Source organism: Bemisia tabaci, chromosome 1, assembly GCF_918797505.1.
Source record: "Bemisia tabaci chromosome 1, PGI_BMITA_v3".
In the NCBI taxonomy this organism is placed as follows: domain Eukaryota; kingdom Metazoa; phylum Arthropoda; class Insecta; order Hemiptera; family Aleyrodidae; genus Bemisia; species Bemisia tabaci.
Window position 1 is genome coordinate 84472543 of NC_092793.1, and position 14541 is coordinate 84487083.

Consider the following 14541-nt stretch of genomic DNA (forward strand, 5'->3'; position numbering starts at 1 on the left):
AGGTTAAGCTCTAGCTCTAGTTTGCGGTAGGCCCATTTCCATGCACAATCTCCAGAACATGCTTCTGCTCAAATCCTATTCAAATTTCATAAAATTGGACCGTTCCATTTGCCTGGGAAATTACATTACCTTTTCTCAAAGTCTATAAGGGTGGTACCTTTAGTTCAAAATTGCCCTATTAGTAATGAAAAGGAACTGCTGGATTTGCTTTTATCAAGACACCAGTTCTTTTAGTGAGGTTAAAAGTAAAAGAAACATTAAAGGAAGCACTTTCAAGAAAGCAGTACATAAAGGTTTTTTGAACTCATGCCAATGATTTTGGGCTCAAATTCTTGAAAACTGTTAAAGGACATTGTTTTTTTACCAATTTTATCAAGTGTTTTTCAAGAGAGAATGATTTTGAGATGAAAGAAACAAGAATATAGCAAATGAATAATACAAGTATAAATGTATGTATGAACAGTATTTGTGTTAAGAGATTACCATTTCATGCTCTCACTAGTTTCTTCCCGTCATAGTTCCAGCTAGTCGTAATGAATATGTCAGAATTCAGCATCAACTTGAAACAGAAAAATTCCCTCCAAAATATCCTGGAGAGCCTCAGCGTGCGTTTCACCAACTAACTCGAGAAGAGCGTGCTACTGTTGAAAAAAAGCGACTTCAAGAATACTCACGGAAAGTTTACAAAAAGACCCACACCACTAGAATTGAGGAGAGGGCAACAACAGTTTGTCAAAAGGAAAATTCTTTCTATGTTGACACTGTCAGAGCTTTCAGAGATCGAAGATATGAGTACAAAGCTCTTACAAAGGTAATTCCAGTATTCTCTCCTTCCTGTTTTTTTTTTCAGTGTATATCAGGGTTGTCACAGTTAGGGAAAACCGGGAAATGTCAGGGAAAATTTGTTCAATCACCTTCATTCGCTTTCTAGAATGGGTTTGAGGTTTCGAACAACAAATTTTGTCTGAAAACTATTTTCAATTATGCCTTTTTAACCATCCGTCACATCTTCAATTGTCAGGAAATTTCGCCAAAATGTGTCAGGGAAATCAGAGAATTTTATTTTCTAAATTCTGTGGCAACAACCCTGTAGTATGTTCATATATTTTCAACCAAATTATTTTCCTCCTTTGACTTGTACATAGTCAAAAAACCATGTTCCTTGCAAGCCAAAGAATCGTAGACCCCAAACTCCTATGACCCAAAAAATTTAAGACGAAAGGCTAATCTTAAAAATGAAGACTCATGAGGCATAGAAAATGACGTCTCACTTACAAGAACAAAACAATGGAAAAAAGTTACCACTGATGTTACTATGGGATTCTAATTGCTATTTCAACCTCCTCTGTCTATAGATGGCTGTAGATTCCTATCAAAATAATACAAAGGAATAGAAGCCACAAAACTAAAAAAAAAAAAAAAAAAAAAAAAAAAAAAAAAAAAAAAAAAAAAAAAACAATTGCTTTTTCCTTGTATCAAGCATAACAAATACTACATATTTTTGCACATAGAATTGAGTTTTTATGTGTCAATATGTTAATTTGTTATATCCACATTTTGCAATTTTATATGGAAGATTGATTGTTTTTTTTAATTGAAATTAGTTATTTTTTATTTAAAATTACTTGATACACCCATTATGACTGAAGCATGTTAACTCTTGTGTATTTTAATCTAGACACTTATTTTTAAAGTTGGCGAGTGGATTATTGATTTGTTGTACACATTTATAGCGATTTTGCGACATGTTGATGGTTATTCAGGATTTAAATTGGTCATTTTCGAGACTATATAAATGCATCCAACAAGACTGGGGCATATGGATCCTTGTGTATTTTTGCTTCGATAATCAATTTTCAAGGTTGGCAAATCGATAAATCGATCAGTCATGTAGAGTTTTTGCGATTTTGTATGGCTAATGTTGTTTTTTAACGCTTTTCATCATTTTCATTATTTTCAGAAAGCTAAAAAACAGGTTGCAGAAGCTCTTGAAAAAAATGATGCTGGAGAGATAAAATCTGCGAAAAATCGTGAAGTTTTGTATGACTCTTTACAAATAGCTCACAAATGCATCCTGAACTCTTTTTATGGTTACGTCATGCGGAAAGGGTAAGTGAACATTTTTCATGACACTTGACCACCTCAACCAAATGGAGGAAAGTGAGAATATTTACTTATGAGCCTCGGGCAGTCCAGTTGCAGTTTTTTTTTTCAAGATAAAACATGGTTTAGTGACTCTCAGACTTCAAAAACCAGATTGGGTGGTTGTCTTTTAGTGTGAGAACCTCCATAAATTGAGTTCATAAGCAAAGGTCATACTTTGCACCTAAAAGTTGCGAAATTTTGTAGAACTTTTATAGGTGCAACATTTTGAAAGTAGCTGACTGTGATTAGGTGGGTTATTTAATCTTTGCAACAGTGAGGTAGAATTTTCTAATGATTTTATTGTCAGTGAAAATCCTTACTCCCTCAGGATGAATCACAACTCGCCTTGAAAAGCTCTAAGCTTGCATTGAAATCTTTCCACAAACTCGGCCCATTCTTGCAAAAATTGTGGAAACATGACTTTTCATCTGTCTTTCTGCAGGGTTTTATGCCGCTGAGCATCTCCTAGGAGGCCATCTTGGCTTTCTTGGCTATGTACGTTTTAATGAGAGCTGACAATACGCAACTTCAAATTTTGATTTTTGTGGGTCAATTTAGTTGCAACAATCGTACATTTTTTCTGGTGCTCCAAGTACTTTTGTTGCCTAGTTAACAATTGTAAACATGCAAACCTATGATTTTACCTAAAATAAAACAACGTAGAAACAATCAACCTTAAAGACAACCTGAAAACTTTTTATGGAGAGATGTAGGATAGAATTTAATATTTAAATTTATTTGACCCTGCTAACTATCTTTATTTGCCCCTCAGTTCATTCATTTTCATTTAAATTTGGAGATAGAAATAAAATCTGGCCTGCATTAGTTTTGCGTAAAAGTCTCCTGGAATGTCGTGTATTGTATGATTACATTATGATTGTTTTTAGTTTCTATCATAGCAGTTTAATCAAAGTTTCTAATAATAATGTCTTAATAGTTTATTGTGTGCTTTTATTTCACTTTACAGCGCCAGATGGCATAGTATGGAGATGGCTGGAATAGTGTGTCACACTGGAGCTAATATCATCACAAGAGCTAGAGAAATCATTGAAAAAGTTGGTCGACCACTTGAATTAGATACAGATGGTATTTGGTGTGTTTTACCTGCATCTTTTCCAGAAAATTATGTGATTAATTCCACACATCCGGGCAAAAGTAAAATTACCATCTCTTACCCAAATGCTGTACTGAATTCCATGGTGAAGGTAATTTTTGTTGTGGTACATATATGTTCTTGCTAATTTGTTTACAACCTCAACACCAAAGAGCACCAATGCTCATGGCATTATCAGTAAGTCTTGATTTTTGTAATTGCGTTGCCATTTCATCTTTTTTTCTTTGCCTCAGTTTTAAAGTCTAATTTTCTTAACATAGAAAAATACCTTTGAAAAGTTATGTATTCATTTGGAAATTGCACATTAGTCATAATCAGTTCATTTCTCAGGCTCCATCAGTATCCCTATTTCGATAAATTTATCGATTTTTGGATGAATAAGAACCTTTGATGTCATCTAACAGGGTATGTAATGTACAGAAAATTCCGGTATTCTTGGTTTTTCCAGGAATTCAAACCACCGAGGAAGATCTCAGGAATGAGGTGTGCGGTCTATGAAAGGACTACGTGCAAAACGGGCTATTTGGGGCTCGGGGCGGATACCTTTGAGACTTGCCCTATTCATTCACCTAACAATGCCCCATCTTTTCCCAAAGTTTCAAGCCCCCCCCAAAAATTTTGGGGAGATGCGGCGGGGGTCAAAATTAAAAACCGGCAAAATTTTCGCGAATTTATTACTCGAAAACCAAGAAGTTTTGGAAAACGCCGTTTAAACGAGCGTATTTAGCGTGACGAGAGCTTTCAGAAAATGTGTAACATCATAGGGTTTTGTCAACTTTAGCTCGAGTTATCGCCTCCGAAGCGCCGAAACGCTCAAAAAAAGACCCCTTATTTTTTCACGTTTGGGCCGCTTTAAAAAAAAGACATTTTTTTATGAAAAACTGATATGTTGTTCCTGATTCTCTGTAGCCCCTCTAGCTCTTTACCGCATGCTGGGGAAATGTTTTGGTCGCGAGCTATAGGAGCGGAAAAGAGCGAAGGTCGGGAAAATCGGCTGTTTTAAACTGCGCGCGGCGACGGATCAGGAGACATGTAGCATCAATGCGAGGTCGGCAAAGGAGTGTGATTCGCCGATCAGAATGGGAGGGGACGTTTTCCTTCCGATCAACGCCGCGCGCGCAGTTTAAAATAGCCGATTTTCCCGACCTTCGCTCCTTTCCGCTCGTATAGCTCGCGACCAAAACATTTCCCCAGCATGCTGTAAAGAGCTAGAGGGGCCACAGAGAGTCAGGAACAACATATCAGTTTTTCATCAAAGTAAAAAAATGGCTTTTTTTAAAGCGGCCCAAACGTGGAAAAATAAGGGGTCATTTTTGAGCGTTTCGGCGCTTCGGAGGCGATAACTCGAGCTGAAGTTGACAAAACCCTATGATATTATACATTTTCTGAAAGCTCTCGTCACGCCGAATACGCTCGTTTAAAACGCGTTTTCCAAAACTTCTTGGTTTTCGAGTAATTAATTCGCGAAAATTTTGCCGGTTTTTAATTTTGACCCCCGCCGCATCTCTCCAAAATTTTTGGGGGGGCTTGAAACTTTGGGAAAAGATGGGGCATTATTAGGTGAATGAATAGGGCAAGTCTCAAAGGTATCGGCCCCGAGCCCCAAATGGCCCGTTTTGCACGGAGTCCTTTCTATTTTTCTAAGTGTGTGGATATTTTTAGCACCTTCAACTCGCACACTGAAATATTTGTGTTTATTATAAAACAAAAATATAATTTTTGTACAAAATTTCGGCCCAATCCAAAAAATTTCACTAATTACAAAAAAAAAAAATCAGGCACCCAAAAAATATGATGGCCGTACCGTTTGGATTCATCATTTAAAAGGAAATGATATCAAAACGGCCCAATTTCCTCTTTCATGATATACTATTCACCCCAACGTTTTTCACCAAAAGAAAAATAAAAAAACAAAAAAAAAATTCAACACCTAAAAGGTATGATGACCTGAACACGTTTTGATCCATCACTTTAAAGGAGTATGATATCAAATCGGCCCAACTTCTCTGAAATATGCCCATCTCTGATCAATTATTTTTTCGAGACCTTCCGACTCATCGCTGAGGAGACACTGATCATTACTTGACCCTTAGTGTATGTCCTTGTTTAAATGTCAAAGAGGTCTATATGAGACATGTAATGAATTTTTCTTCTTTAAAGAGATAAAAAACAAAAAATCGTCATAAAATTGAAAAACAATTCGAAGAAAAAAAAAAGGAATGGGCCGGCCGGGCCGTACGTACAAGTGGTAGATAAAAGGGTGAGTATCGTCTCTCTTGCATATATACATGAAAAAGTATCATCGTCAAAAGGAGGATCAGTCCTTCTCGAAATCGTCATTGAAAGATAGACTGAAAGATATTCACTCATGAGTGAACAACTTAACAACTTTCAAGCAATGCCATATTCTTTGTTTGTTCCTGATAGAAGGCCTTACAAACTACTGAACCGCGTATTATTGCGAATATTATGTGCCTCCTACTTACAATGCTTCTCTCTTAACAACTTCATGGATGGTGGCAAGACCGGGTCGGTCACCCATGCCAAAATGTCGGGGCACACCAATGTATCTATTTTCCCCCCTTTTTTTGTACGTGCCGGCCTGCCCATTCCTCTTTTTTTCTTCGAATTGTTTTTCAATTTTATGACGATTTTTTGTTTTTTATCTCTTTAAAGAAGAAAAATTCATTACATGTCTCATATAGACCTCTTTGACATTTAAACAAGGACATACACTAAGGGTCAAGTAATGATCAGTGTCTCCTCAGCGATGAGTCGGAAGGTCTCGAAAAAATAATTGATCAGAGATGGGCATATTTCAGAGAAGTTGGGCCGATTTGATATCATACTCCTTTAAAGTGATGGATCAAAACGTGTTCAGGTCATCATACCTTATAGGTGTTGAATTTTTTTTTTGTCTTTTTATTTTTCTTTTGGTGAAAAACGTTGGGGTGAATAGTATATCATGAAAGAGGAAATTGGGCCGTTTTGATATCATTTCCTTTTAAATGATGAATCCAAACGGTACTGCCATCATATTTTTTGGGTGCCTGATTTTTTTTTTTTTTTGTAATTAGTGAAATTTTTTGGATTGGGCCGAAATTTTGTACAAAAATCATATTTTTGTAAGGATATCAGGATATCCATATTTGGAAGGATATCATGTATTTTTGGTATGACTTCTACGCAGTATCAGGCAAAGAGAGTTCCCATTTTAAATTTAAAAGTTGTTCCCGGACGCGAAGTAGAGAGGTAACGACCCCCTGAACACACACACACACCCTCCCACACACACACACACACACACACCCCCCCCCCACTCGAGAGCGGCCCACCTTTTTTGAAGGAAATTTCGTTCAAACCGCATGTCAATAATCTGTAATCGTTCTCGAGACATCAATACGAAGGATTCATATTTTTGGCACACCCTGTGCGTCACAGATAAAAAACCGCAGGTCAATATTAAAATCGTGACCAAGTTGGGTCACTTGACGTAATGCCTAATTCTCATTGGCTACGCACGATAGAAACTACAGATGCGAAGCCAAGTACAGAAGCGATAGATAGAGGTTATGTTATTGTTTTGTTCGGAAACTTTGGATCGGATTTGAGCAGAATATCATCGCAATTTCTCCAGGCTCCTTTCTCTTTCTTTGTCATATTATTTCTGGAATTAATAACAATATAAATTCTTGAATGGTTTTCTTATTGTACGCACGAAACGTTTTCAATTTTATGCTGCCCTGAGGAATAATGCTTCCAAATTTTTGCATGAATCATGAATCATGCATATCTCTCTAGGTACCTTTTTGGTTGTGAGTTTTCCTATTTGTCTCTGGTTTTCCTTTATGATTCTCTGATTACTGAGGGATCGATGTGCTTGAAACGAAAAGATGCTACTTATTTTGTCTACTATGTGCATTCCTATCTAGACAACATATGAAATCATCTTGGTACTTACGTTTAATCTTACCGTTCATAAGGAGATGGTATACAATAAACTTTAGTTGTGATGACATAAATTTTCTCAACTGCATGCTGATTATTGAAACTATGTCAGTAGGACAAGGCAAGACAGCCCTATCTTAACCGTGCAATATATCGCATTTTGATCTCTTATCAGACTGCTTCAAACTTTCAATAATCGGCCTGCTGCAATGAAACCCTTTGATAACTTTCATCATTAGGATTCTCCATTTGCCCATTCCGGTCAACTAGAGTCCACATCGACTGATTGATTTTAAACGCGCAACAGGGTGAAAGGGAGAGTGCCATTTTAATTACTAATGGGTTTACTTTCAAAGATAAAATTAACCAGTATATTTTCTGTCACACCTTCAAAGTGGGTGAATGTATCGGGCGAGAACCCTGATAATCAACAACTTGGGTGCCGCCTTTAATATAGGACTTTTATGTAATGTTCCATCTCCTGTGTACGGTAGGCACAAAACCAGGATTTACAGTAGGGACATCACCTATGCTTAGGGCTAATTTTTATGTCTCACATTATATCTGACACTTTTTTTTTGATTATTGGAGCTAATGATAGAATGCGAGCTAAATTCTGCAGCTCAGTGCAGGATCACTATTATTTACGCTGCTTATACCCAGTTATGCCTGCCAGGTCCTTTGACCATTCAAATTGCAATTTCTCCGAACTCTAATTTCATCCTCAGTAATAACATTGCAAACGCTTGATACCGTCTCATAAAGATAGCGTTTGACAAAGTAAGTAAGTATTTATCAATAATTTTTGGTTTTATGAGAGCTTTCTCTAAAGCTGTGGCATTATGTATCTTGAGAAATGTGACCAGTTCACTCTTCATCAGAAAAGATTAGCAGCAAAAGTTGATCCTTTCGCAAGCAAAAATTACAGTTGCCACTACTGAAATTGCAATCGCAATAGCATAAATCTTTTGAACTGTAATGAAACAGTTTGATACAATTTCATTTTCATGAGCCTGCATCCGCTACTTCTGGTCATGCAGATGCCGTACTTGGTACGGATTGAGTTTTAATGCGCTATCAGGGTAAAACGGAGAATTCTTGTTTATTCTTTCAATGATGAAGTAAAGCAATGCATATTCTGAAGGAATTTTTTAGGCAAGGAGTCAGATGAACAACAACTTAGGAGCCACTTGTGATTTAGGACTATTCTGTATTGTCCGTCTCTTTTGTACTGTACCTATGCTGTGAACATGAATTCACAGGGTTTTACAGTAGAGACATATCCTTTACATAGGGCTGACTTTTATATCCAACGTGGACACCTTTCTTTTAATTCTATCAAGCTGATGATAAAATGTAAACTAAATTCTGCAGCTCACTGCAGGTAAGTCAATAATGTGTTCCATTATCTATACCTACTACGGATAGCCAGCCTCTCTGACCTACAATTTAATCAGCAGTATGGAGGATGCAGGACACTGCCTCATCAAGACTGGTAGACAATACTTTGTATACTTTGTACACAAAGTTAGCATCCTGCTTACCTACCAGTTGTACTGGTAGATATCAATGCTTTCTGTTTTATGAAAGATGCTTTTCAAGCGCAGGCATTCCTTATCTTGAGAAATGTGAGCAGTTTACGCTTCATCAAAGGAGATAGTCAGTGGATGTTGAGGCTGTAGCAGCCAAAAATTTTAGTCGCCCGGACTAAAATTTTTGGCTCTTTGAGTCTCGATTGATAGTTTCTAATAACCTGCCAGCTCTGGTCATCAAAAGTCCACATCTAATGAGTTTTAATGCACTTGCAGGGTGTGCCAGAGAATTAATTCTTGTATCCAATTTCCGTGCTAAATGGAACAGCTAATTTTCTGTCGCACTCTCATAGTGGGTATATTTGTCAGGCGAGAACTCAGATAATCTAGAGGTCAAGAGGCACTGATGTTTTATATTGAACAGCCGCTTTGCATGATCTCCTATATGCGTAAGCAGTGGCGTGGTAAGCAGTGACGGAATTTGCGTCTCCAGGTATTGCAAATTTTAGCGAATGTATAGAGAGGTTATCATCAAGTATATCCTGCATTAGTCAGCATCTCAATTTTTTCAAACCAATGAAGTAGTAGTATAGATACATACCTTCTGCACAGGTCAATATGAAAGACCTGGATTTGAAGAATTTTATCCAAACACAGGCTTTGATGATTCAATCAACTTCTGACCCAGAATCAAAGAGACTTGATAATAATCAAATTAAAGCTAATGCTTGAAGTCAAGTATCTTTGATTTTGTGACATTGAGTCGATTTCATTGAAGTGGTTTCGTTTCAGTGAAGCGTAGCTTCTTTAAGTAGACACATAACCAAGACTAACGGGTGAATGCGTCAACCGGTTTTCCAATATAAAGCATCACAAGTCTACGAAGACATACAGGCTTTAGGCACCAGTTACATGATACACTGAGAAACACACATCAACTCCTGAGGAGGTAGGCTGCCTAGCTGCTAGCAAAATTTTAGTAGAAAGTGGAAACGCAGATTCATTCCCACCGATTGAGATCCCCGACACACATCATCGTTTTGAGGGAAAGAATGATTTTCTGGTGGAAAGTTGCTGAATCTGATTAACGAGAAATAGTATCTAGGACTCACTATAGTGGGATATCATCAATCATTCATGAACAATTACTTGATTACTTGAAAAGATCGCTAGATCAGGGCCGCTGGGAAGAAATGGCAGGTTGATCCGAGTACTTACTGTGACAACTAAATTTATCAAGGGTGCGGGAATCATAAAAGGGTTTTATAGAAATTGATCCAGTTATCTTCGGCTACCTCCAGGTGTTCCATAAAATGGAAACACGCATCAATTAATCTACCTTTTTCTTATTATTTAGATATTTAAAGCCATAATAAAACAGTAGCATAACCTGAAATTTAGTTTCTGGAGTCGGCGCTCACCATCCATCGCGCGGTTTTACAAGTTGTTTCAAATTCAAATCAAATGTGTTTGAAAAATTGAAGGACCCGCTCCTTCTTTCGATTATTTCTCCTTTCGAAGTCTATGTAAGTCTGCGAAAGTACCAAAAGTTCCATCTCCGGCGTCTACAGATTTAAATTTTACCTAGTTTAATGGGTTTTATGCTACCATTACTTCCACAGCCCTCTACACAGGTCGGCCTCCGGAATCATTAAAATTTGACCTATTTTTCGTTATTTCTCCCTTATGCCACATTTAGTTCTAATTTGCAAAAAAATGAGTCTGCATTATAAACAGTAGTTTCAAAATATCTACAGTTTTATAGGGGTTTCTTTTACGGTTATAGCTGTAGGCCGATTGGAAAGTCACAACCGCTATTCCCGCGTTCGCGGGCCTCGAATCTGTCCCGAATCTGCTCTTCTGCTCAGCGATTGGTCAATTCCATCATCGTCATGTTTTGGGGTCCAAAATTTGTGGTTAAAGCTTAGTAACTTTTTTAATATTTAACTAAACTTAAAAAGGGTGGGCATTACGAGTAGAGCTGAGCATACTCTACCCAAATATTATAGGGTTTTTGGGGTTTGCTCTACGACTTAATTAGCAGGAGAGCTAAATGGACCGCAAACCGTGCAGAAAAGCCCCGTCGCGTTGTTTCGTGTAAACTAGTTAGGCAGCAGCCACCCGTCGGTTTTTTTTTCTTTTTTTCATTTGGTCTCGTTATTTTTTAGGGGGAGTTTTTTGGATTGGGCCGGGGTGGCTACCGCCACCTAGAATGTCACAACAAGTAGACGTAGTCCTAGACTTGTTGCAAAATTGGATCATGTATGGCATGAAGTAGGACCTAAGTGGTGCTACAGGGGTGCTGAAAATACCTGGTCAGGCGATCTTTAAACCATGGCAAACAAGAGGCTAATCTGCAGTTGTGAAGCAATTTTCAGAAGTGATGACGCTTTTTTTTCTTATTTTTTTCGCTGTATGCTTCAAAAGAAAAGAGACAAAGTACCTATTTTACTGGAAAATCGGGCATTTGGTTGTTAATTCGCACGTTTGGCTTTGAGGCAAATCGGAATTATGGCGTGGGGCAAATTGGAAAATATGCTGTGAGGCAAAAACGCCGGATCGCGACAAATGGTTGGCGTTTTGGAACTTCCTGCACTGTCCTGTTGTGATGCTTATCGTCATTCTTATTGGCCAATATTGGCTCCAGGGCTTTGAGAGGTTCAAGAATCGGAATCGTGGTGGTACTCCCATTAAGCAGAAGTGTGAAGTCTGTTGCTCCTATTTTTTTCCTCATTTGGTGATCGAATCCATCTTCAGTTTTAACTTTACTTTCATTCATTCGTGAACACATCCAGTTTATGTTCCTGTTGGAGTATGCGTTTCAGTTAACCTGGTCAACTTAAACATCAACTTAATTTAATATTTTATATTCATTAGCTGTATAGATTGTTTCATTCAATCATGAAAGCGTAATTACTGCTTGAGTAAGTATTTTTAGGATTAGGATCTAATGGGTTTAATCGGCAAATTTTGGAAGAACCTTTGACAGGAGTTCACATGAGCTGAAATTGGCAACACTCCAACAGGGTGTCTGCAGGTCTGGAAAACCGGGAAAACCGGGAAAAATCAGGGAATTTGATCACTGTCTGGAAAACCGGGAAAAGTCAGGGAATTCGATCGAAAACCGGTGAAAGTCAGGGAATTTTCGCAATTCGAACATTTCGCGGCTATTTTTGCTCGTCACTGCCGAATTGGCCGAGTAGCTCGCTTGCGTGGCTGATAATGTAAACTGCTCTGTTCAACCAGTTTGCTACACGGCCGCTAGGTTCACTAATGTGTGTTCCCTAACTTTAAAGATCGAATCGATCTGCCCTATTTAATTTATCTACTTAATTCATGCTAAATGGCAAGATAGACTAAATAGACTTGAATGAAGTTAACGTGCTAACAGCAGAAAATTACAGTAAATAATGATAGGAAAAGTAAGTGCCCTAGTTTTGAGCAGATGGTTAATCAATTTTTTCAGTAAGTTAGGAAATTTAATGAAAAGGCTAGAATTTTAGTTTTTCTTTAACTGAGTAAAGAAATATTTAATGTCAACCGCATTTTGCATGAAATTTTTCTGGTTCTTAAATCAACATGTTCACAACTGGTGCATCCACCTTGTAGAAATATTATTGGTGGATTATATTCTAACAAGCCAATGCTTGTTGAGTATAAGACAAATTCAATACCAACAATAGGTTCTGGAATCCATTGAATTAATTGACCTAAAAAAAAAAAAAAAAAAAAAAAAAATCCCGAATCAAGCAAATTTATCTAAAATCGAGAAGAGACTCGTATTTCCTCTTGATTATAGCAAAATCTACCTGAGTTAGGCACATTTACAACTCTTGTTTTCTATTTTAAGAAAAAGAAACTTGTATTTTCAGGGCACTGAGTAATATGCCAATATTTATGGAATCACCAGGGTGAACTAAAGTTTGAATTTTCAAAAGTATACGGGGCAATGTGTCACAAAGAGAGCGTAGTAGAGCTTAAAAATTAAATTTTGAAGGTGAATTTTAGTTTGAGTATACCATTTTGGAATTAGCTTTATTTTGAGTATTTAGGATCTCGTTCCTTTCAAAAGTATTACTCAACTCCTCCCAACGCCATGGTAATTCAGAATATGACTTTACGGGGTTATTCCTAAGGATAGTTTTTTTTTAAAAATTTTCTAACTAGTTCATCGTATGGCTAAACCCAAAAAGTCAGGGAATTTTGTTATTTTTTGTCATGGAAAACCTGGAATTGTCAGGGAATTTCATTTTGAAAATCGTGTAGACACCCTGTCCAAACTTTTCCCAAGTCGAACAGAATGCTAGTCCCTTGACTGTCTAACTGATTAAGATTTCACTGTACTAAATGGTTACTTTCTTCACCATGATTCTAGGAATATTTTACTAATCACGTTTATCATGAACTGACGGATCCGAAAACTCTCAGCTATGAAACTCGCAGTGAGAACTCAATTTTCTTTGAAGTTGATGGTCCTTACCTAGCTATGGTGTTACCAGCATCCAAAGAAGAGGGAAAGAAGCTCAAAAAACGCTATGCTGTTTTCAATTTTGATGGATCTCTGGCTGAATTGAAAGGGTGAGTATTTAGTAGCCAGTTGATGAGGAATGATATTTTAACCCTCAATAAAAGTAAAATAGAAATTAGTCTGGGGGCATGTGTCAACTAGTGTGCATGTTCGTGATACAAGTTGCCACCATGGCTTAATCTCTTCATATTGGTCCCTAGAATGAGAAAATTTTTGGTGGACTCCCCGATTGTAATTTGGAGGCCCCCAAAACAAGATGGCGGCTAAAAATTGAAATTTCGGTAAAACGACACAATACATCGAGTGAGGTGCCGATTCTCATCTTTTTGGGTCGTAGATTCCAAAAAAAAATGTCCAACACACCCTCCGACCCACGGAAACGCCCCAAATCCAAGATGACAGCCGAGTTTGGCGCTTTAGTGGCCAAAACGTCAAATGCGGCCCAAAGAGAGAAGTAAATACTCTAGACACATGTTTTCGAGGTCGCAAATTCCAAAAAAAAAGTAAAAAAACCAAATCATGCCAAATAGTCCTGATTTGGTCCATGTAAGGGCCAAATTTGGCAGCCATTTTGGTTAGACTGTTCCTGATACTCCGTGGCAATATCAGAATGGGATGTGCGATATGTCTAAATACAGGTATTTTGGGTCGGAGAGTTCAACAAAATGGTCCACTGAACCAGCCAACGCACATAAATGCCTAAAATCCAAGATGGCGCCCAGTTTTAGCTTTCCTTGGGAGGGGCGGGGTTGTAACGTCGAATACGGCCGAAATAAGAGTCCATGCAAGTTTTAAATGTTTTTGAAGTTGATTACTTTTAAGCTACATACGGGAAAGACTGCATTTTGGATACATTAAACCTTCTTTGTCCCGTTTGAATGCCAAATTCGGCCGCCATCTTGGTCACGCTGTCCGCACTTTTCATCTTACTTAGAGAGGAATTTTTCGTTGTATATAATGAAAGCTTCCCATCCCTTCAATAAAAAATTTCGATATGAAGCGAGAAGAACATTGGAGATACATATCTTAATATCGTCTCTGTATTTCAAGGAAGTGAGTTTTTTAAGTAGCTAGCGGCATTTTGTGAAAAGGGAGGAACGAGTGAGCCAGTATTTAAAGTCTGCAAAACCTACATGGACATGGTTGAAGTTATGTTACTTCTTTCTCAGGCTGTTCGGTCATCCGATTGGAAGCTTTCACTAGAAGCACTCCATAACTTCAGAAAATATTTCTTTGATATGGATCGGCAAAATTATGCAAGAATGATAGCTCTA

At 37.6% G+C, this 14541-nt stretch overlaps 1 protein-coding gene across 3 annotated transcripts in view; it reads left to right on the top strand.

Annotated features, from left to right (window-relative positions):
- Positions 1-14541, top strand: part of PolE1 (DNA polymerase epsilon catalytic subunit 1) — a 157677-nt gene that overhangs the window by 60370 nt on the left and 82766 nt on the right. For all 3 annotated transcript variants that reach the window (XR_011900843.1, XM_072306321.1, XM_072306322.1), the window contains 4 exons: positions 519-811; positions 1961-2109; positions 3113-3350; positions 13115-13317. Coding sequence is in view for 2 of the 3 variants with exons in the window: in XM_072306321.1 (XP_072162422.1) it covers positions 519-811; positions 1961-2109; positions 3113-3350; positions 13115-13317 (883 nt within the window). In the remaining variant the exon portion in view is untranslated. The remainder of the gene's footprint in view (positions 1-518; positions 812-1960; positions 2110-3112; positions 3351-13114; positions 13318-14541) is intronic.